Source organism: Rosa rugosa, chromosome 2, assembly GCF_958449725.1.
Source record: "Rosa rugosa chromosome 2, drRosRugo1.1, whole genome shotgun sequence".
Taxonomy (NCBI): domain Eukaryota; kingdom Viridiplantae; phylum Streptophyta; class Magnoliopsida; order Rosales; family Rosaceae; genus Rosa; species Rosa rugosa.
Window position 1 is genome coordinate 8345427 of NC_084821.1, and position 19248 is coordinate 8364674.

Consider the following 19248-nt stretch of genomic DNA (forward strand, 5'->3'; position numbering starts at 1 on the left):
GTATATGTTTTCCTTTCATACATTTTTGTAGTTATTTCCTACAAAATGAAAGAAATTAAAACAAAGATGACTGTTTTATGAAATTACACGTAAAATCTGTAAAATAAGAGAAACACTGATTTATTAACCGATGGAGCAATTGTATTAGACAATCGTTTATTATAGACAAGTTTTGAGATTGTACGAGTTATTACCTTATACACTCTACCAAGTATAATAAGAGTCCTCATTAAACATCGAATTCTTTCAACAATCACACCTTTCACAACAAACCAATATTCGTTTGGGATCTCATGCATGCATGTAAATCCTAAAGTCACCCCTAGAACATGCCGTTAGGTTTTCACATACGAAACAACTGGAAAAAAAACACACAACACACCTGTAAACAACAATTGACCTAGCAGACTCCTATGTAAACTCTCCTACTCTTTCCATACCCAAAGAAAAAAAAAACAAAAAAACAAAAAACAAGAAGAAGCTCTCACTTTCACATCCTGTACCTTTCCCAATCCCCCGCGGCCCACGTTGCATGACACATACCAATTAATATAAATCAATCATAGCAACCCCGGACGCATCACGCAAAGCTTCCATCCAACCCTCAGTGACCCTATCACACTTTCCTCCAATCCTCTTCTTCAACAAAATCCAATTGACAGGTCATAGTGGAGGTCACCCAAGCCCACAACGAAACCGCCGGGTCATTGTATCAGTGTCCTAATTAGGAAGAACCAGGAATTACATAAACCTCCTACAGTGTGTGTAGCAGTAGTTGTGTTTCGAGAGTTTGGAGTTAAAAAGGAAGAGAGACGACTTGTTGAGCGGTGTGTCTTCAAGTGTCGTGCATGCATTTTATGCATCTGTTGCTTTGCATGCACTCTCTCTCTTCTTGTTTCTCTCTCTAAAAAAACCCAACCCTTCTCTCTCTCTACAAAATACACGTTTTCTTGGTCTTACCCGCAACCAAAAAAATAAAACCCAACTCTCGCCGTTACGTTCTTAAACCACTGAGTTTGACTCGTCTGTTGAGTAGTACTCTCAGACCCATTGAGCTTCAGTTGTTCTCAGTGTTTGAATGACTAGTGGTTTTCGAGATTTGGGTTCTGCAGATTGGGAAAAGAGGAGGTTGGTGTTTGATTTTTTTGGGTTTGTTAAATAATTGATTGTTGTATGTTTCAATGTCTTGGGTTTAATTTGTGAAAAAGGGGTTTTAGGGATTTGGATTTTGATTGTGGGTTTTTGGTTTGGTTTCAGGGGTTGAATTTGGGGCAATGGCGACCAAGATTTGCATGAATGTTTCGTGTGGGACGAGCAATACGCATGAATGGAAGAATGGCTGGCCTTTGCGATCTGGTGGATTTGCCCATCTCTGCTACAAGTGTGGGTAAGAATTTGGTCCCTTTTTTTAATTTCAAAGTTATAATTTTTCAGCTGATGTTTTAATTTTTCAGGTGAAGTTTTGATTTTTAAGGTGTTCTGGGGTTGATACAGTGCTGGGAGGGCATTATGGGATATGGGTTTTGGTTCTTAACGTTGGGTTTTATGTGTATTCTGGGTTTTAGACTAAAGTTTTGATCTTTATTTTTTGGGGTTTGGGTTTGGACAAATTGCGTTTGTTCATGAGCTAGATGCGAATTTCATTGTCTGAGTGTACTGCTAGTTGTGCCGATGATTGACTTTTGGAATATGATTATAATGCTACCAATTTTTAATTTAATTGATCTAAGTGGCAAATGTAGGAACAGAGAAAATGCCAGAATATTGGTTATCAGGGAGAACGTTTAATTATGATAAACACTGTTAAAGGTTCTGTTTGATGACCAGTTTATATTTTCATAACACTCAAATTGCTGAATCTTGGTAATGGAATTAGCAGGGAGTTGTGTAGCAAATTATATCACAGAGTCTTTCGAGAACCCAATATTAACCTTAGTGTGGTAGGGCGCTTATGTTTTCTATCATCTGCTGTTTTATCATACTATACAGTATTCTAATTCTATATTACTTATGTTAATAGAGTGAAAATAATTAGCATCATTTGATTTGTTTGTTTCTGCCCATACTAATAGCTATTTACTTAAGACTTTCTCACCATCTATATTTTGTACTTCTCAGTTTTGCTGTTATGTTGAATTGTCATTCATACCCCAAATACTTCAACTTTCAATATACCCATGCTAGTATAAATCTATAGCTACTTGGATTGTGTTTCATGCATTGGAACAATGAATTTCATTTGTTGGATTTTATCTACTATGCAATCTCTCTACGAATCCATTTAGTCTTCATTAGGTTGCAAGTAAGGAATACTGTAATTCTACTGTGTTTTAGACATGTCATTTCATTAGGGTTAAGTCATTAATAAAATACATTATGTATATATGTATGTTTCCTGATTTGGTTTCCAAATGTATATTTTGTTTCTGACATTGGACTGTGTGTAATGCAGAGCTGCATATGAGAAGTCAGTTTTCTGCGATACATTTCATTTAGGGGAAACGGGTTGGAGGGACTGCAGTTCGTGCCACAAGGTTAACTGGAAGTTTGATTATGTTTAAAGAATTCTACCTCTCTCTCTCTCTCTCTCTCACTCACTCACTCTATTGATATATTTCTTTAATTTTCTGCAGCCTCTCCACTGTGGATGCGTAGCCTCTAGGTCATTATATGAGTGCCTGGATTACGGGGGTGTAGGGTGCATTGCCTGTGCAAACAGTTCTCAACCTCGTGTGGTATGAACAAATTCAGGATTTTTATTGTATGCTGAGTTTATGATTACAATGTTGATATCCACTGAATTATGGATTTTGTTTAAACCCTCACTTTAGCTTCCATCATTGATATTTAACTTCAGTAATCAGAACATAAATTGATGCATCTATTCGATGAAGTAAAAGGGAACTGTACTTTTTATCAAAACAAAAACTCCTAGTCTGCTAATAGTAATTATTAGTTATGCTCTTATGTCTCTTTGATGAATATGTAATCAATTGGTTGTGAGTTACACTCTCTCTCCCTCCCTCTCTCTCTCTCTCTCTCTCACACACACACACAACGTGCACCTACAAATTAGACAGATATAGGATTTTTATGGGTTCTTGTTTTGTTGTGTGCAGATCCAGAGGAATGATGTCCTGAATGGTTTTGGTGGACTGACATTAAGTAATGCTAGTGACCGAAAATCCACTTCTGTTGAATATAGAGCGGTTGGTGATACAGTTGATGAGGGAAAATTTTTGCAATTGTGTGGTACTGTTGATGAGGGAAAACTTTTGCAATTATGCAAGATCATGGAGGCTAATGAGTCCACCCTTTTGCCTCAATCTCCGACAGGTGAAGAAAGTGTGTTTCTTGAATCCAATCTTTTGCCTCGACCTCAGAGAGATGATATAAGTGAATCCCTCGGCCAAACCAAAGGACAGGAAGTCATTCATCAAATAGGAGAAGTTAGCACAGGATTTTTTAGTGCCACCCAGTCGTCTATTGGATCGTTAACATTTGCCCAATCAGACAACGGCAGAACAATGTTAGAGGTCAACCATATGAGTATACCATCCTCTCAGCCATCTTTGAGTATGTCTTTGGGTGCCCCATCTGCAACTCCAAATTTCATACAACCCTTTTCTGGGGGGCATGTGGATATAAGAGACCAGAGTAAGTCACCTTCTGCCTTCCAACAGGTGCAAAAACCTCGTCCTATTTTGCCCAGACCTTTGAAACCTGCCCTCCCTATAAGTTCAGAGACAAATAAAGGTGCGCGCATTGCAAGACCACCTGCTGAAGGACGGGGGAAGAATCAGTTACTTCCCCGATACTGGCCGCGGATTACTGATCAAGAGCTGCAGAAGTTATCGGGAGCGTATCCATACTTTTATTTAAAATTGATATTTGACCTAAAAAAAGGTTTTTGCTAATTATGCTTTATTTATCTATCAATTTGGAGTTAGTGTTTGCCTTACATCGTTTTAAAGTTTGAATTCTACTATTGTGCCACTGTTTGAGAAAGTGCTGAGTGCTAGTGATGCGGGTCGAATTGGTCGCTTGGTTCTCCCAAAAGCATGTGCTGAGGTAAACATAACTAGATTGCTTCCTTTAAGAGTTTGTATGCACCAGCAATTATGTCTTATTCTTTTTGGAAAGACTGGGTGGGGAACTTTTCTCCCTTTCCCTTGTCCTCTTCTGTTTTATGTATCTTTCTTCCTTGCCACACCTGTATGAACTAGAATTGAATGCAGGCATATTTTCCTCCTATTTCTCAATCAGAAGGCCTTCCTCTAAGGATTCAAGATGTGAAGGGAAATGAATGGACGTTTCAATTCAGATTTTGGCCAAATAATAATAGCAGGATGTATGTTTTAGAAGGTGTGACACCTTGCATACAATCAATGCGACTGCAAGCTGGCGATACTGGTATGCCTTATTGTATTATGGCTAATTTAGAAGTCCACATATTCCCAGCAGAACTGCAGATTGTAATTTGTTTCTTTGTGCAGTGACATTCAGTCGGATAGATCCTGGAAACAAACTTGTCATAGGGTTTCGAAAGGCATCACAATCTGTAAACATGCAGGTCAAGCCATAGTTACAAATTGGATCAAATTCTGTTTCCTGTTTCTTTCAGTATTTTTGTTCTTTCTTTTTTATGGATCTGACACTGATTGGACAATTGTTAAATAATCAGGGACCCCAAACGTCTGTCCTTCCAAATGGCACACCTGGGGAAACTTCCTTTTCTAGTGAGAATCTGGCTGCAGGAAGTGGTGACTCTAGTCTTTTCCATATGAATAAAGGAAGCAAGGATCCTCACCTAAATTCTCCATCAGACCATCATTTGGCTGAGTGGGATACGTATATGCAGAAAAGTGAGAATGGTCACAGAACAAGTGAGGATTTGCTGCAGCCAGTGTCGAATTCTGAGAAAAAGAGGACCCGGAACATTGGGCCTAAAATTAAGAGATTGCTCATGCATAGTGAAGATGTTCTGGAGCTGAGGCTGACATGGGAAGAAGCACAGGACTTGCTTCGTCCACCGCCAAGCGTCAAACCAAGCATTGTCACTATTGAAGATTTTGAATTTGAAGAGTATGATGTAAGTATGTTATTATCAGTGTCCTTGTTAGATGCAGTCATGAACGTTAAGATGCTTTGATGGATTCAATGTGTTAAAGTTCAACTTTCATCGAGGTCTGAGGGAGTTATTTGATAAATGTTTGTTTGCTTCTTCTAGGAGCCCCCAGTTTTTGGAAAGAGATCTATATTCACTGCTGGGCCATCTAAGTAAGTATTTGTGAATTATAACATTATGTTATGTTACCTTGTTGTATTGCAAAAAGATAACTATATTCCTTCCCAGCCATCTGCAACAGCATTTTCAAACCCTTTGAATTTGTTTTTAACCTTTGTCAGGTAGCCATAGACCTTGTTGGTATATGTATGATGTGTATCATAGGGTGGTCCAGTGTACTGTAGATTGAGGACTAATTTTTATACATAATGTTATGAAAAACAACTGTGTTGCTGAATATCTCCCACTAATTCCAGGAGACAGGAACAGTGGGCTCAGTGTGATAATTGCTCCAAGTGGAGGAAATTGCCTGTCGACGTTCTTCTTCCTCCAAAGTGGACATGCTCAGACAATTCCTGGGATTCAAGCAGGTGCAACTTACTTCTTTAGTTTTTAGTGTTTTGTCCATAAGATGAAAGGATTGGTTTTGAATCTTTATATCCTCACAGGTGCTCGTGTACTGCACCAGAGGAGATGAGCCCAAAGCAATTGGATAATCTTCTGAGTTCATCTCTATCCCTTAAAGGTCAAACTTAAACCTTTCTGTTGGTTTCATATTTCAAGTTCTAAATACTGTTCAGAAGGTGGTCCTTTGATATAAAGTAGCTTTTTCCCTTTACATGTTTTTTTTTTTAATTTTAATTTTTTTATATATTTATTATTATTATTATTATTATTATTATATATATAATAAATTTTTTTTTTTTTTTTGGGTTAGTACTATCCAGTTAGCAGACACAATACGTGCATGTGGTCCTTGGATGTCAGCAATATAGGTTATACTTGGGTACAGTTGAGGGGATTGGATTGGGGAAAAAGATGGAGTTCATTGATCTATGATTTGGATGTTTGATGTTTTTGTGCTCAAGTAATTCTGTGCATATGTGCATGCATTATCTGTTCTGTGGATGAAGTTTCTCATATGTTCATGTTTCTCTAAATGTTAAGGAGATTATTGCCTTTGAAGAAACCTCACATCTGATCAGATTGCTTGCTGTCAACATCTGATATGATCTTTAACATCACTCCATTACTCCCTGATCCTTTTTTGTGTCCTTACATTTTGCCCAGGTTTGAAGAAGAGACGAAAAATCATAGAGAAGAAAGAAGCTGAAGAACAAGAGCCTTCTGGCTTGGATGCCCTGGCTAGTGCTGCTATTCTGGGAGATAATGTGCGTGACTCAGGCGAGCAATTAGTTGGAGCCACCACCAAACATCCCCGTCACCGCCCTGGTTGTACTTGCATAGTGTGTATTCAACCCCCAAGCGGGAAGGGCAAGCACAAGCCATCATGCAAATGCAATGTGTGCTTGACAGTGAAACGGCGCTTTACAACCATGATGCAGCGGAAGAATGAGAAGCGTCAATTAGAACGCGAAGCAGAGAATTCCCAGAGGAAGAATGACAAACACAAGGATGAATCAGAAGTGAAAGGCACCACATCGGGAGATACTGCGTTGCATATGAATCACTCAGCAGAGAATTCCCAGAGGAACAATAACAACCACAAGGATGAATCAGAAATGAATGGCACCACGTCAGGAGATGCTGCATTGCATAGGAATCACTCATCGGAGAATGGAGCCAGCAGCAGCCATAGCAGAACTCAAGCAGATGCTGCTGAAAGTTCCAGTGCCAGACAAATTGACCTGAATTGCGAACCCTTCGGTTTGTTTAGGAACCCCACACTTCAAGATCTCTTGAAGCTTGCTAAAGCTGCCTCCGCGGCCCGACCATTGGAGAAGTACACAAACGAAAATTCCCTCAGAACCATGATGTGCGAGGAACAAGCTGGTCTTGCTTCTTGTTCACTTACACAAGCCAATGGTGACAATGAGAGACGACTGCCTAATGAAGCTCACATTTCATCTGTGGCATGGGACTGCCCAAGTATAGGTGATAAGGTTTACCGTGAGCCTGATTTAGACTGAAACAGTCCAAACTCTCCCCCTTGTTCTTGTCCAAGTATAGCAAAGTGGATGGTTCCATACATCTCTACTTCTACACAACCACAGAATGTAATTTCATTTGTTCTTTTTTTTTTTTTTTTTAATCTTTTCCGGTTCATCAGCCATTTTGTACTGTGCATTGCCTTGGCCTCCAAGTCAAAGCGAAACCATTACGGAAATTGGATTTCCACCAGGTTACAGTTCATTAGTTCAACTAGTTATGAAGAGTCAATCCGATCGAGTATATGGGATTTCGAAAATCCGTCTCCATCTGTAAATCTTGTCCATGTGTAGTAATCGGCTATTCTTGTTTCATTAGATACGCGTTATATGACAGGTTTATGTTGGCAGGTTTAAGTGGAACATGCTATGAAGAATCGGTCCCAATTACCAGGCAAGAGTGCAAAACCAATGCTTTGACCCCATCAGACAACTAATTACTACTACTTAAATTGTCCGGCCGAAGATTTGTTTGTTTCTTGGCCGGGTTGATCCTATCTGCATCTCTTTTTCATGGCATCTTCATCAGCCTGTGGCATAATTTTTAATTTTTCGCCTAATAATAGGGCATAGAGGATGGAGTTTTTAAATTGAGGTTTAAATATAAAACTTAAGACTTAAGAGGGGAGGTAGTAGGTATTCTGGATAATTAAGGTATATAGCAGACTAATAGTGCAATACAAGGCCCGTCATGTAATTTAAACTACTACTAATTAGTGGCATAAGATCTTCAATTAGGTTTTCTGATCTATTTTGATGTTGTGTCCGTGTTCTAAAAATTCACGATATGTAATAGAGAAGTTATATGAAAAAAGTAACATACAAGTTTAAATATTGCGTAATTTCCTTAAAAGAAACATAATACCAACACATAAAACATCAGAGAATTAGACTCCCATTAGAATTAGTAATTAACATCTATCAAGTTGAGAACCAAACTATTCATAATTTATTTTGCTTATTTTTTAATGAATCACAATCCATAAATTCCTCTTTGTTTCACTATAGGAGGAAAGAATGATGTTCAAAGAAAAATTGCCATGACCGGCCTTTGAACTTGTCCTTTTGTTACCGTCTTTGCTTCGAGATACAACCTTATTAAACCCACAATAGTAGACCCTCTTTCAACAAAGAACTTTATAGTTCTGCCTACTTTCAACCACTGACTTAAGACCTCTCTCTCCCCCTCCTCTTCTGTAAGAAATCAAAACAGCTGAGGAGTAACAATGGGGGACAAGGCAACATTAGCAAAGGCAAGAAAGGAGCTTGAAGATATGTATGAAGGCATACCAGATGACTCAGTGAACCTCACTTTCCAAGACTTTGCAGACCTCAGTATAAGCACTACTGCAGACAAGATAAAACCCACTCACACTTTGGAATCCATTTCCAAACTCAAGTCCCCGAACCCCATGGCCAAACTTCCCAGCCTCGATTTCAACAGAGCCTTGCAAGCATCCAAGAACAACCACCGCATCAACGAAGACGTTGTTGACCCCTACAGTGGTCATCATCATCATCTTCATCACCAGAACAATCACCACCACCTTGACGCTAACAGTCACCGCGGCCATGCAGGCCCGGGTGGCCATCGATACGGTGGTGGTGATCACCAAGGCCATAACTTTAATCATCATATGATGAGTGGTCATGGAGGAGTGGAGATGAGTAGCATAAGCATGGCTGCTAGTACTACTTATGATCATCATGATGTGAGCGGCGTAAGCATGGCTTCGACTGCCATGCACCAGCAAGATAGAGGTGGAAGACGAAGGCCTGGGGTTCCTCACTCCAATATCTGCACCATTTGTAGTACCTACATCTATATTTTCCGCCATCGCTGCCTGGTACATATTCGAACAAACAGAGCCTAAATTTCATATTGGATCTTGTCAAATAGTTGGTGTGCTTAATACAAGTTCCTATAGTTATGAATGATGAAATTAAGGTTGCGTTTTTTATTCTAATCACTTCAAAGGGTATACGTCCGTGCCTTTTAGCGTGGGATATGTACGTGGAAATGAGATCATGATAAAAAATGTTGTCTGTGTGCCAGGTTTGTGGAAGAGTGTATTGCAGGCAATGTGTGATGGTAGGGATGGGAGAAATGACAGAAGGTAGAAAATGCGCCCAGTGTCTAGGGAGGCGATTTAGCCAAAGGTATGTGGTTTTGTTAGAAACACATACTTCTCCGACGAGTATAGAAAATGCGTTTTCTAATTATCGAAACAATTTTAACTAGTTATGAAAAGCTACGAATTCAAATATCTCATTATTATATATTCAAAACAAAATTATATGCATATGATCACATATCATACAATAGATTTTTCCAAAAATTTGTTCGAAAGCTCTTTTTGTCACATCGGTTGCAATTGTTATTAACGCTACACTTGTTAGCAACTTAGCATAGGTGATATGATAATTGAGAGCTACATTGGAAAACTTAAAAAGAGTTTCCTTGTCCTTGATTCTACAATAATCTAATAGATTAAAAAATAGCCATAGGCCGGCAATATAAACGTCAACCTAGTCTAATCAAAATGATAGTAACTTAAAAATAAAAATTCTTTGATCCAAATATAATTTTTTTATACAAATGCATTTGGTTTTGGAATGCCATCCTTGATTTCTTATACCTGGCGCTAATCCAAAGTACAAGAAGAACCACCTTACCACCCCAACCAGATGTTTATTTTATTTTGTTTTACCATTTCAAAATGACAGCACCGAACAGGGACATTTATGTAATGTTAATCATGATAGGTACATACAAAGAGCAGGAAAGGTTGGATGTTGTTCAAGGTACCCTAGCGAGGTGAAGCAAGCAGAGCTCAAGTGGGCCGAGAAAGGGCCCAGAAGGTATGGTGGAAATGGGCCTTACGGTCACAGCACCATGGGAACACCCAGATCAAAAAGCCCAGTAACTCCAAGAACTCCACGGACCCCAATCAGGGCCCATGTTCCTCCTAGTCCTGGCCCAAATTCCTTTGTCACCAGTTCATCATACTCTCCTTATTCTCCCAGTCACCACCACCTCCCTTTCTAGAGTTAAACCGAAATTTATTATTATTAATATTCTTGGTGTTTAAGAATTCCTTATATATTTTAACGTTTTTCAAATGGTTTGTTTTTGGATTTTGCTTAATCATAATCCTATATATATCTCAGTTCTTATGTGACTCATGGATGATGAAAAATGGGATGTTTTGTAACTTTGTTCATGATTCTACCCTATTACAAAAATTAGGTTCTAAAATCTCTAGGGCCATATCTGGGAATTGCACAGAAGTTCAAATTCAAGGGAGAGATCGACCATGATTCAATTCAGTGATCCCATGGGTTTTTCATCCAGTTATATGTTTCGACAATTTTCTGTTTTCACATATAGGTGTTGCATCCTTCGACGAAATTAGAAATTCTCCATAGTAGAGAAAGCAAACAATGTGAGAAGAATGTTTTATTGCAAGAGAGTGAAGCATAACAATGTGATCGAGTTCCTTTTGTTGGTAGATTGATATGGCTCTGCCCCAGTTCAAAGGTGCATTATTGAAATCTCCTTTTGACGAGAATACAACATGCTTAATGGCCCAGATAATAAAATAAAATAATAAAATAAATAAAGAAAAGAATATCGGCAAGAAATAAAATCACACTGATAGCAGTAGCACTCTCAATAACATGTGATAAGAAAAGTGTTCCATAACACCAAAGCTTGTTTAATAACACCACCAGCATGCTAATCCTAAAAAATTATGCTGCCACAACTCTAAAACCGAAAATATAGAAGGCCAGTCGATGAATTATTATTCTAAATCTGGTTAGAGATGAAACTTCCTGCTGACCAAATCTCAGAAACCATTCATTGGCAATCAAGCCATGGCAGTTAACTGCCTCCCAATCTCAGAGGAAATAAAAGCATCAATACAAGCATACTGAACCTGATTAAAAGTGAGCCACTCATTATCCCACCTACTCAATGTCACCTTTTTAGGCTTCTGGAGCTCCTTCCTAAGCACCTCTTTAGACAGGCCCTTCAACCCAGCATTCTTCAACTCCTTACCCAATTTAGTCGCTGCCAAAGCCCCAAGATTAACAGTATTGGTCACCTTCAAGTCATAGTCCAGAAGGAGCTTCTCTGTATCATTCTGGATCCCAGCACCCACAAATTTGTAACTGCCATTAGCAAGAAAATCAAAGAGTGATTGTGGGATGTTCTGGGCGTGGATGAGTTGGAAGATGAGGCAACGATGGTCCACACAAAGCTGCAAGGTCGCAATTGGGTGGTCGCTGTTGCTGTTAAAATTAGGACGCCACTCCACGTCCAGGCCTACAATTGGGTTTTCATTGATTATGGGCATGATTTCAGAGAGCCAGGATTCCACCATGGGTGCGCTGTGAGTGACTAGGGTGTGGATTTGATCATCGTAAAATGTTACATCGTAGAGATTGTGGGTGTCGTATGGCAATTCGTGGTCTACTATGCTGATGGCCATTCTGGTCTTCAAAACAAGATAAATATAAGAAACTTGATGTTTTGAACCAACTAGTACTGAAAAGAGAAACAAAACCATATGAGAATGCTTCATCCTTATAAATTAACATCACTTCCACAAAACTTAAAATTACTTCACGCAACAACAAATGGCTGTTCTACTTAGTCAACCAAAACTGGCAGTTATACTTCATCTCCAAAAAGTACCAAAATGTGCCATGAACTTGTAAAAGAGCTTTGTATTTTTTCAGCCATCACTAAAACATTACAAAAGCCGTATAACTGTTAACTCGATAAAAGGAGGAAGGAGATGGCAGGACTAGAACCTCACCAATATAACCCCACAAGCTGGGTTTAAAGAACATGCCAATGAGATAGCAAAGATGCAGCCGACAAGAAACACTCTACTTATTCTACAACCCAATCCAGAAGACAAAATAAGAAGGCAAAGAAATCCCTACTCTGTCAGTAGGCTTAATCCAAACCTACCAGCATTACACAGACTTGTTACTGTGGCACCAATACCAAACATATGCCTCCCTCAAAGATCAACCCCAATTGCTTCAGTTTTAGTGGAATACTGTTTCAACTTTTCAATATATATGTTACCGTTTTTAATATAAGAACTAACACAAACCCAAAACTCTTAAGAAGGAAAAAATTCTTTTTCCTTCTTATTTTGATTAATATAAGTTTGTTTACCAAACCCAAAACTCATCAAAGTCATATTACAAATTTACATGACTAGAGAAAGAAACTTTAGCATTCATCAAAAAAGCAAGCTGATCATACTTGGAGTAAGTATCTTTTACACAACTAGCTCACCAAAATTTTCAGATCAAAGATAAATATTATTGCTGTACGAGTGGAACACAATACCCAGATTACAAATCGAGAAACCATTGCAAAAATCGCAACCAGAGACAAAAATTCAGGGTATAGGCACAGAAGAACTTTGCCTTTAGAGGTTAAAATGGACCAAAAGAAAAACAAGACCAAATCTAAGAAATCGCAGAGAAGGAATATGTAGCATACCAGAAAATTGGGTTGAAGTTGGATTACAGTGCCGTGGTTTCTTGCTTTTGGAGAGAGCAAGCAAAGTGTCGTTGACTCATCGTGACTTTGAAACGGGTTTACTAGATACTGACCCCCGAGACATTTTGCTGCCTTTTTTGCCCTTTCTGCAATTTTTTTTTTTTTAAGGATCAATTTCTTTTTTCTTTAATAGAGAAAAATGCGCCTATTGAAAATATAGATTTAATTCGTATTAATCAACCTAAACAAATTTTCATCAACATAAAGTTTCATTTTTATGTTGAAAATCAGAATAAAGTGTCATTTATATTGAGTGAGAAAATTTCATATTTTAATGATTTAACAAAAATGTCATCCAATTAAAGTGTGATTTAAGAATAGTTTGTAGATACGTAAGTGTGAGATGGAGTTGAAGGTGAAAAATACAGTGATATTTCTAGTTTTCTACAATATGAAGGATGAAAATTTTGGGCGGGTGGAAATTTAATGGACCAAACCGATGATCATCCCTTATACATTATTCTTTGTAAATGGTAATACTTTTCTTTCTCAAAGATTTGACAGATGAGCAACTCATTCCTAAGCTCATATTATTATAATATTTATTTTCGCTAGTTGTTCATTTTACTTGTTCTGGTGTAATTAAAATGATTTTTTTTTTGGATAAAGTATAGTATTAAAATGATTGGTTGGTTATGTATGTGGGTATATATTTTCCCTATTTTGGGTGTTTGTTTGGTTACATGCATGATGATGGGTTGAGATTTGGAGGTTTCCAAAGTGATTTAAATCACTTTATAGGTGGAAGGTTAGTGAAACGGGGGGCATGCATGTTATGTTTTGATCAATGGGGCATTGGTATGGGTTTGGCTTTGGGTGTGTTGTAGTATTTGCGAGTGTGAGACCGAGAGATCTAAACCCTAAACTTAAATTACTAGCCGACGTTTAAGTTTCTCCATCATTCTGATAAATAGCACGTCAGTTAGTTAAGCTTCAGTCCACAGCTCTATATAAGGTCTGGTAAGGTTGTAGTACGTGTAATGTCATATCAATCATGCATTCTCAGCAGACGCATACATAGCTCGAAGAAGAAGAAGCATAGAAGATATGGAGGTTTGCATGCGTATGTTTTCGACTCTCTTCGTCGCACTCCTCCTTCTGTTGGCTACTGACCAGTATATGAAGATATATACATGTATATGTACATATCCTTCTGAGATTTATGTTTTCATAATTTCATCTTCATTTCTATATGTACGTGCATCATGAACTTGTAGCTAGCTAGTTTGAATACTGATGTGTGTACATGCATACATGTTTTGACATGCAGAAATAGGACCAAATGCAATGGTTGCTAAGGCTAGGACTTGTGAGTCTCTGTTCGAGGGATCTGCTGAGCGAAAGCAACTGTGGAGCTGTTTGCGAAACTCCTGAGTTGACTGCCGTGTTCTTAAATGTAGATCTGCTTCTGCACTAACAAGTGTTAATTACTTAGTACTTTAGTAGGACTTGTCGATCATCACTCGGATGCATGGATCGGCTGGAGAAGATTGAATAAAGTGGCCGAATTGTATGCGATGGGTTTGTGTACATGTTTTCTTTTGTTTCAAGTCGGATTTGTCAACAAAATCTTAATTTTCAGAATCAATTTCTGGTATCTTAATTTCTCTTCCTCTTGTTAATTGATCTTACTAGTCACTAAAGGCAGTTTGGCATGGTTAAGAGAAGTTGTGGCTCAACTCGATCACGTCAGTAGCATATTTTTATGCGGGCCTTTCAAAAAAGGGATTGGGTTATTTTTATAATGATTTGTGCATGCAAAGTGTGAAAAATGGTTGCTCATAGCCTCATAGGGTAGGAATAACAGAGTAAGTCAAATGGTCATGACTAATGAGGTTAAGATAGAGACTTGTAATTCTTTCTTCAAAACAAACAATTCAATTAATTGTGGATTAACTTGCTAAGCTTTTGGCCCTCCGATAATTGGATATAATGACATAAGTATCTCCCTTCTCTTTGTAAGAGACTGCCGATTTTCACTCAAGAACAATAAGTCTTTGTGTAAACAAACAAAAGCACTTGCCATGTTGTAATTTTAGGTTCATGCACGTATTCAAGTACAAAAAAAAAAAAAAAAAAAAAAAGCAGCATCAACAACCAAGAAGTGTGGCATAGAAAGTCTTATACAAATTTAGGAATTCTTGGTTTGATCTTGATTGGGAGACCCATGGATGGATATGGCATTGGTTGACGGGTTATCTTTTCCTCAGGGTACACCTGTGACCACTCAAACATTGTCACCAAATTGTGGATGGTTGTGAGGACTTCAACTCTAGCAAACTCGTTTCCAGGGCAAGTGTGAATGCCACCTCCAAATGGAATATAAGCATAGGGAGGAATTGGCTTTGATGAGTTTTCAAATCTCGATGGATCAAACTCTGTGGGTTTGTCAAATACTTCTTTGTTCATGTGAGTTCCATAGGCCGCCCAAAACACCTGCACATATATGCATACATGTAAATTTGCCTTTTGAAACTATATGGGATAATGCACACGTACCCATAGACTCACTACAAGAAATAAGGGCAAAACCGAAGAATCAATACACGAGTATCTCAAATTCCTCGAATTAGGTAAGAATATGTGAAAAATTTGATGGTGTCGCATAATGTTTTATGAGAATATCGCATTATACAACACCCAATTTTATGTATATATAATTATATAGGATCAATTAAGTGATGACTTCTACCATTCGTTGCTTATTGGTTAAGAATGATCTTGGGACTTTTTGCTAGGTGTCCTTAACTAGTTCTTATAGGACCATTCACCAGATGATTTCTATTAATGTCTTTGTTTCTTATAATGGTGATATATGTTTAAAGAGTCTAATTTGTAATTATTATATTAATTACCTGCCATCCTTTGGGAATGTCGTAGCCACCATATTGAGTGTCTTTGAGTATTTTTCTAAAGCTTCCAAACACAGGAGGAATCATCCTCATCAACTCTTGTGCAACTCTCCATGTGTATTTCATCTTTTGTATCTCCTGCCATGTTAGCCTATCTTCTTCTCCCTCTCTCTTACTTGTAATGTCTATTTGTTCTGCAAGCAATTATGCATGAAGCCACAAAAAATTTAAATGGGAGAGAAATCCTTGGCGCATATGCTAAACATGTTTTCTAAATTCGTGATGCTAGAGCATATATATATGTTTTTTTTTTTTAATTTTAATCAATCACATTACGTGATAATTGATATAAAGTAGACCGTATGTGTATTCTATACATTTGATAATAAACATTAGTATCACATTACGTGATAATAAACATTGTCCCTCTTAACATTGTTTGAAGCAAAAGAACATGATACACAATAATTGTCCTCTTTGTACCCAAAAAAAAAAAAAAAATTGTCCTCTGAAATAATAATGTTAGAGCAGCCCTTTTTCCGATCACATTGTGTCGCACTCAATGTAACAAGTATACCCTACCCGACATGCACATGCACTAGTGGAATTAACTAATAATGATGACTACATATTTCGACCATATTCATGTAAGCTGATCATATTATGTGACAGATGATGCATCTATTAACAAGTGCATGTATATCTAAATGGTTTGCATATCTAAGTATCTAACACTGCTCTAGCAAAAGAGATGTGTATGCATAAGTCAATTAATCAACTACCTTGTAAAACTTTTTTGTAGATCTCAGAGTCTGTGGACAGCTTCCATATCATAAGGCTAAGAAGAATGGCTGTTGTGTCATGACTGGCTATCATCAAGGTGACATAATTATCCATAATCAGATCATCAGAAACTGGTTCTTGGTTTTCATCTCTCAAAGCTAGAAAGCTAGAAAACACATCACTTGTAGGGCTTAAATTCCCCTTTGAAATTTCCTCCCTTCTCTCCTTTAGTATTGGCAAAATCGAATCCACAATTCTTGCCCTAGCTCTTAGGCCTCGCCGATAAACAGTACCAGGGAAATTAATAGGAAGAGACCAAGTTGCTTTGAAGGCTAATGAAAAGTCCTCAAACAAGACCCCCCTGGTGTTCTCATCCTTGATACCAAAAAGGATGCTTGATGCTATGTTAAATGTAAGCTTCTTCATGGTGACCACAGCCTTTATGGTGTCTTTGTTTTCTGTTTCTTTTAGTAACATGGTCTTGATTAATTTGTCCATCTGGTTGATGTAGTTTTGAAGACTTTCAGGCTTCAAGAAGCTCACCATTGCTCCCTTTACCAACCTGTACCTGCAAGAGTAATTTGGGTAATGAACATTATGTCCTATTAGCTAGCTAGGAATGTTATGTTATCTCACTGTCATTTTGACACACTATAATCCGTCTCAGAGAAATTCAAGGGGTAACAATTGCGAATCGATTTTCTAGTAAGTAATGAAATGAGCTTCTCATTAAACCTGTACCTGCAAGAGTAATTTGGGTAATGAGCTTTTCTAGTTACGAACTTACGGGAGTAAATCTGATCTCCATAAAAATGCCTGAAAAGAGGCGGTACAAAAAGTGCTGCAACTATGCAAGTCCTGTCCCCTATGAAGAAAATTTATCCTTAAATCGCTACTCTTTTATCTAATTAATATCGATCAATAGTTAAGATTGACGGTTTAATAACATAACATGTCAAACCGTTTGAAGGCCTGACATGTTATGTCATAAAATATGAATTAAAAACGTACTCATCAAGAAAATAAGAATCTACTACATGTAGTTTAACAATAACTAACATAAATTAACATGCCAAACCGTCCGGCAAAGAGAACATTTTCGGAGAAATCATAGGGGACTTGTTACCTTGATCCTGTAAGTTCAAATATACTCTGTTTTCCTCCAATGGCTAACAAGGTGGGAGGTTGTTTGGCAGCAAGAACATCATCTTCAGCACCAAGTATAAACTTGTTCCCTGCTTGACCTATAACAATCACAGTTGGGGAACCCATCAAACACGTTTTGAACACTGGCCCATGTTTTGCTGTTCTTTCTTCCAGCCATTGAGGACCTCGATCTTGCTTCTGTGCTTGAAGAAAGCTTAATGTCTCTCCTATTAAGGGATACCCCAGAGAACCTCCCGGGAGATTTTTGCTTTCTCGGCGACCCTTGGACAGAATCTTCGAAAGGAGGAAGGCTACAACCAAAGTGACTGCAATTACTGCAATGAAAGCCATAGATTGATGACTCTTTACAAAGTGACAAATATAATCACACTCAAATAGAGAATATATATATGCTCAACAATGGCCGGCACAAAACTAAAAATGGTAAGAAACTGAGGAGATGGCTAGACTGAAAGTGATTACTGCAATGAAAGCCATAGATCGATGACTCTTTACGAAGTGACAAATATTATAATCCAACTCAAATAGAGAATATGCGCTCAACAATGGCCGGCACAAAACTAAAAATGGTAAGAAACTGAGGAGATGGCTAGACTGAAAGTGATTACTGCAATGAAAGCCATAGATCGATGACTCTTTACCAAGTGACAAATATTATAATCCAACTCAAATAGAGAATATGCGCTCAACAATGGCCGGCACAAAATTAAAAATGGTAAGAAACTGAGGAGATGACACACAAAAGGAAATATTGTAATGTCCGTAACAACAAAAGGAAACGATAACACACAAGCCTACAACTAGATCAATATATATATAATCATATTTGGTGAGCTACGAGCATCTTTAGCAATGCTAGTCATTTTTGAGTCAAATTTTAGCTAAAGTAGCTAGCTAAAAAGTTATTTTAGCTAGCCACTTTAGAATTATGTCTGCATTAATGCTCTCTATTTTAGCTAGTTTTGAATTTATATTATTTTTTAAATGAAGATTAAATAGTTTAAATGTATTTATAAATTACATAAAATAACTTAAAAGAATGTTTTAAATTATAGAGAGCGGGATGATATTTAGGAGCGAGATAGCTAAAAGTTATAATAGAGAGCCACTTAGGAGTCTGGTGCAGCTGCTAAAATAGATAAAAAGTTAAACATGCTCTCCAAAATATTTAAGGAGCCAAAATAGAGAGTCTGCTAAAGATGCTCTAAGAGCATCTCCAACAGTGATACTTACATTCATAGCTAAAAGTAGCTAAAAGTGAAATATAACTAGTTAGCTATTGAGTTATGCTTCAACAGAATACCTAAATCCCAAGTTAAATTTAGGTTTTAGTTAAATTTTCTCTCATCCTAGCTAAATATAGCTAGAGAATTTAGCAAAAGTTAAATTGAACTTTTGTTTAGGTATTCTGCTGAAGTAGAATTTTAGCCTAAAATTAGCTAAATATTATATTTATTTTGAAATAAGTAGTCTGTTGGAAATGCCCTAAGGCCACGAATATAGAGTTAGCTTGATAAGATATAATTGAATGTACATATATAGAAATGCTTTGGAATAACAGAAGTAAACGATAATACCAAAATCTTCCAAATATAGCATCGATCGTCAACAATAAGCAAG

The 19248-nt window shown here is 37.5% G+C and overlaps 4 protein-coding genes across 8 annotated transcripts; 2 read left to right on the forward strand and 2 right to left on the reverse strand.

The window, feature by feature from the left end:
• The first annotated feature begins 688 nt into the window (after positions 1 to 688).
• On the forward strand, positions 689 to 7551 carry LOC133731521 (B3 domain-containing transcription repressor VAL2-like). The gene is made up of 13 exons (XM_062158884.1): positions 689 to 1128; positions 1258 to 1387; positions 2453 to 2534; positions 2634 to 2735; positions 3120 to 3862; positions 3975 to 4071; positions 4239 to 4413; positions 4497 to 4573; positions 4685 to 5092; positions 5231 to 5280; positions 5545 to 5658; positions 5737 to 5813; positions 6359 to 7551. The coding sequence occupies exons 2-13, from the start codon at positions 1275 to 1277 to the stop codon at positions 7216 to 7218; spliced, it is 2898 nt and encodes a 965-aa protein (XP_062014868.1). The 5' UTR covers positions 689 to 1128; positions 1258 to 1274; the 3' UTR covers positions 7219 to 7551.
• A 724-nt stretch (positions 7552 to 8275) lies between these two features.
• On the forward strand, positions 8276 to 10570 carry LOC133733092 (uncharacterized). Its single transcript, XM_062160703.1, has 3 exons — positions 8276 to 9083; positions 9293 to 9396; positions 10003 to 10570. The coding sequence occupies exons 1-3, from the start codon at positions 8463 to 8465 to the stop codon at positions 10283 to 10285; spliced, it is 1008 nt and encodes a 335-aa protein (XP_062016687.1). The 5' UTR covers positions 8276 to 8462; the 3' UTR covers positions 10286 to 10570.
• Positions 10571 to 10868: 298 nt separating this feature from the next.
• Positions 10869 to 12905, reverse strand: LOC133733093 (3'-5' exonuclease-like). Of its 4 annotated transcripts, none has more exons than XM_062160707.1 (2): positions 12767 to 12905; positions 10869 to 11733 (listed from the first exon to the last, which is right to left on the reverse strand). In XM_062160707.1, exon 2 carries the CDS (start codon positions 11730 to 11732, stop codon positions 11109 to 11111), a length of 624 nt encoding a protein of 207 aa, XP_062016691.1. In that variant the 5' UTR covers position 11733; positions 12767 to 12905; the 3' UTR covers positions 10869 to 11108. The 4 variants fall into 4 exon arrangements, with proteins under 4 accessions (XP_062016691.1, XP_062016688.1, XP_062016689.1 ...); XM_062160704.1 differs by having other exon boundaries at positions 10869 to 11788; XM_062160705.1 differs by having other exon boundaries at positions 10869 to 11738; positions 12767 to 12899.
• A 1822-nt stretch (positions 12906 to 14727) lies between these two features.
• On the reverse strand, positions 14728 to 18360 carry LOC133732192 (taxadiene 5-alpha hydroxylase-like). Of its 2 annotated transcripts, XM_062159683.1 has the most exons (5): positions 17588 to 18360; positions 17249 to 17326; positions 16461 to 17029; positions 15682 to 15872; positions 14728 to 15262 (listed from the first exon to the last, which is right to left on the reverse strand). In XM_062159683.1, exons 1-5 carry the CDS (start codon positions 17956 to 17958, stop codon positions 14948 to 14950), a joined length of 1524 nt encoding a protein of 507 aa, XP_062015667.1. In that variant the 5' UTR covers positions 17959 to 18360; the 3' UTR covers positions 14728 to 14947. The 2 variants fall into 2 exon arrangements, with proteins under 2 accessions (XP_062015667.1, XP_062015666.1); XM_062159682.1 differs by lacking the exon at positions 17249 to 17326 and having other exon boundaries at positions 14730 to 15262; positions 17588 to 18353.
• Positions 18361 to 19248: the final 888 nt, after the last annotated feature.

Bases quoted from the DNA above. Each gene is read 5' to 3' on its own strand.
- LOC133731521 (XM_062158884.1), top strand. From the start codon at position 1,275: ATGGCGACCAAGATTTGCATGAATGTTTCGTGTGGGACGAGCAATACG. The intron at 4,574-4,684 runs GTCAAGCCATAG...TTAAATAATCAG, and splicing joins CACAATCTGTAAACATGCAG to GGACCCCAAACGTCTGTCCT. The intron at 5,814-6,358 runs GTCAAACTTAAA...CATTTTGCCCAG, and splicing joins TTCATCTCTATCCCTTAAAG to GTTTGAAGAAGAGACGAAAA.
- LOC133733092 (XM_062160703.1), top strand. From the start codon at position 8,463: ATGGGGGACAAGGCAACATTAGCAAAGGCAAGAAAGGAGCTTGAAGAT. The intron at 9,084-9,292 runs GTACATATTCGA...TCTGTGTGCCAG, and splicing joins TTTTCCGCCATCGCTGCCTG to GTTTGTGGAAGAGTGTATTG. The intron at 9,397-10,002 runs GTATGTGGTTTT...TAATCATGATAG, and splicing joins GGGAGGCGATTTAGCCAAAG to GTACATACAAAGAGCAGGAA.
- LOC133733093 (XM_062160707.1), bottom strand. From the start codon at position 11,732: ATGGCCATCAGCATAGTAGACCACGAATTGCCATACGACACCCACAAT.
- LOC133732192 (XM_062159683.1), bottom strand. From the start codon at position 17,958: ATGGCTTTCATTGCAGTAATTGCAGTCACTTTGGTTGTAGCCTTCCTC. The intron at 17,030-17,248 runs GTAAGTTCGTAA...TTACTCTTGCAG, and splicing joins TGGAGATCAGATTTACTCCC to GTACAGGTTGGTAAAGGGAG. The intron at 15,263-15,681 runs GTAATTAATATA...ATATATGTGCAG, and splicing joins ACATTCCCAAAGGATGGCAG to GTGTTTTGGGCGGCCTATGG.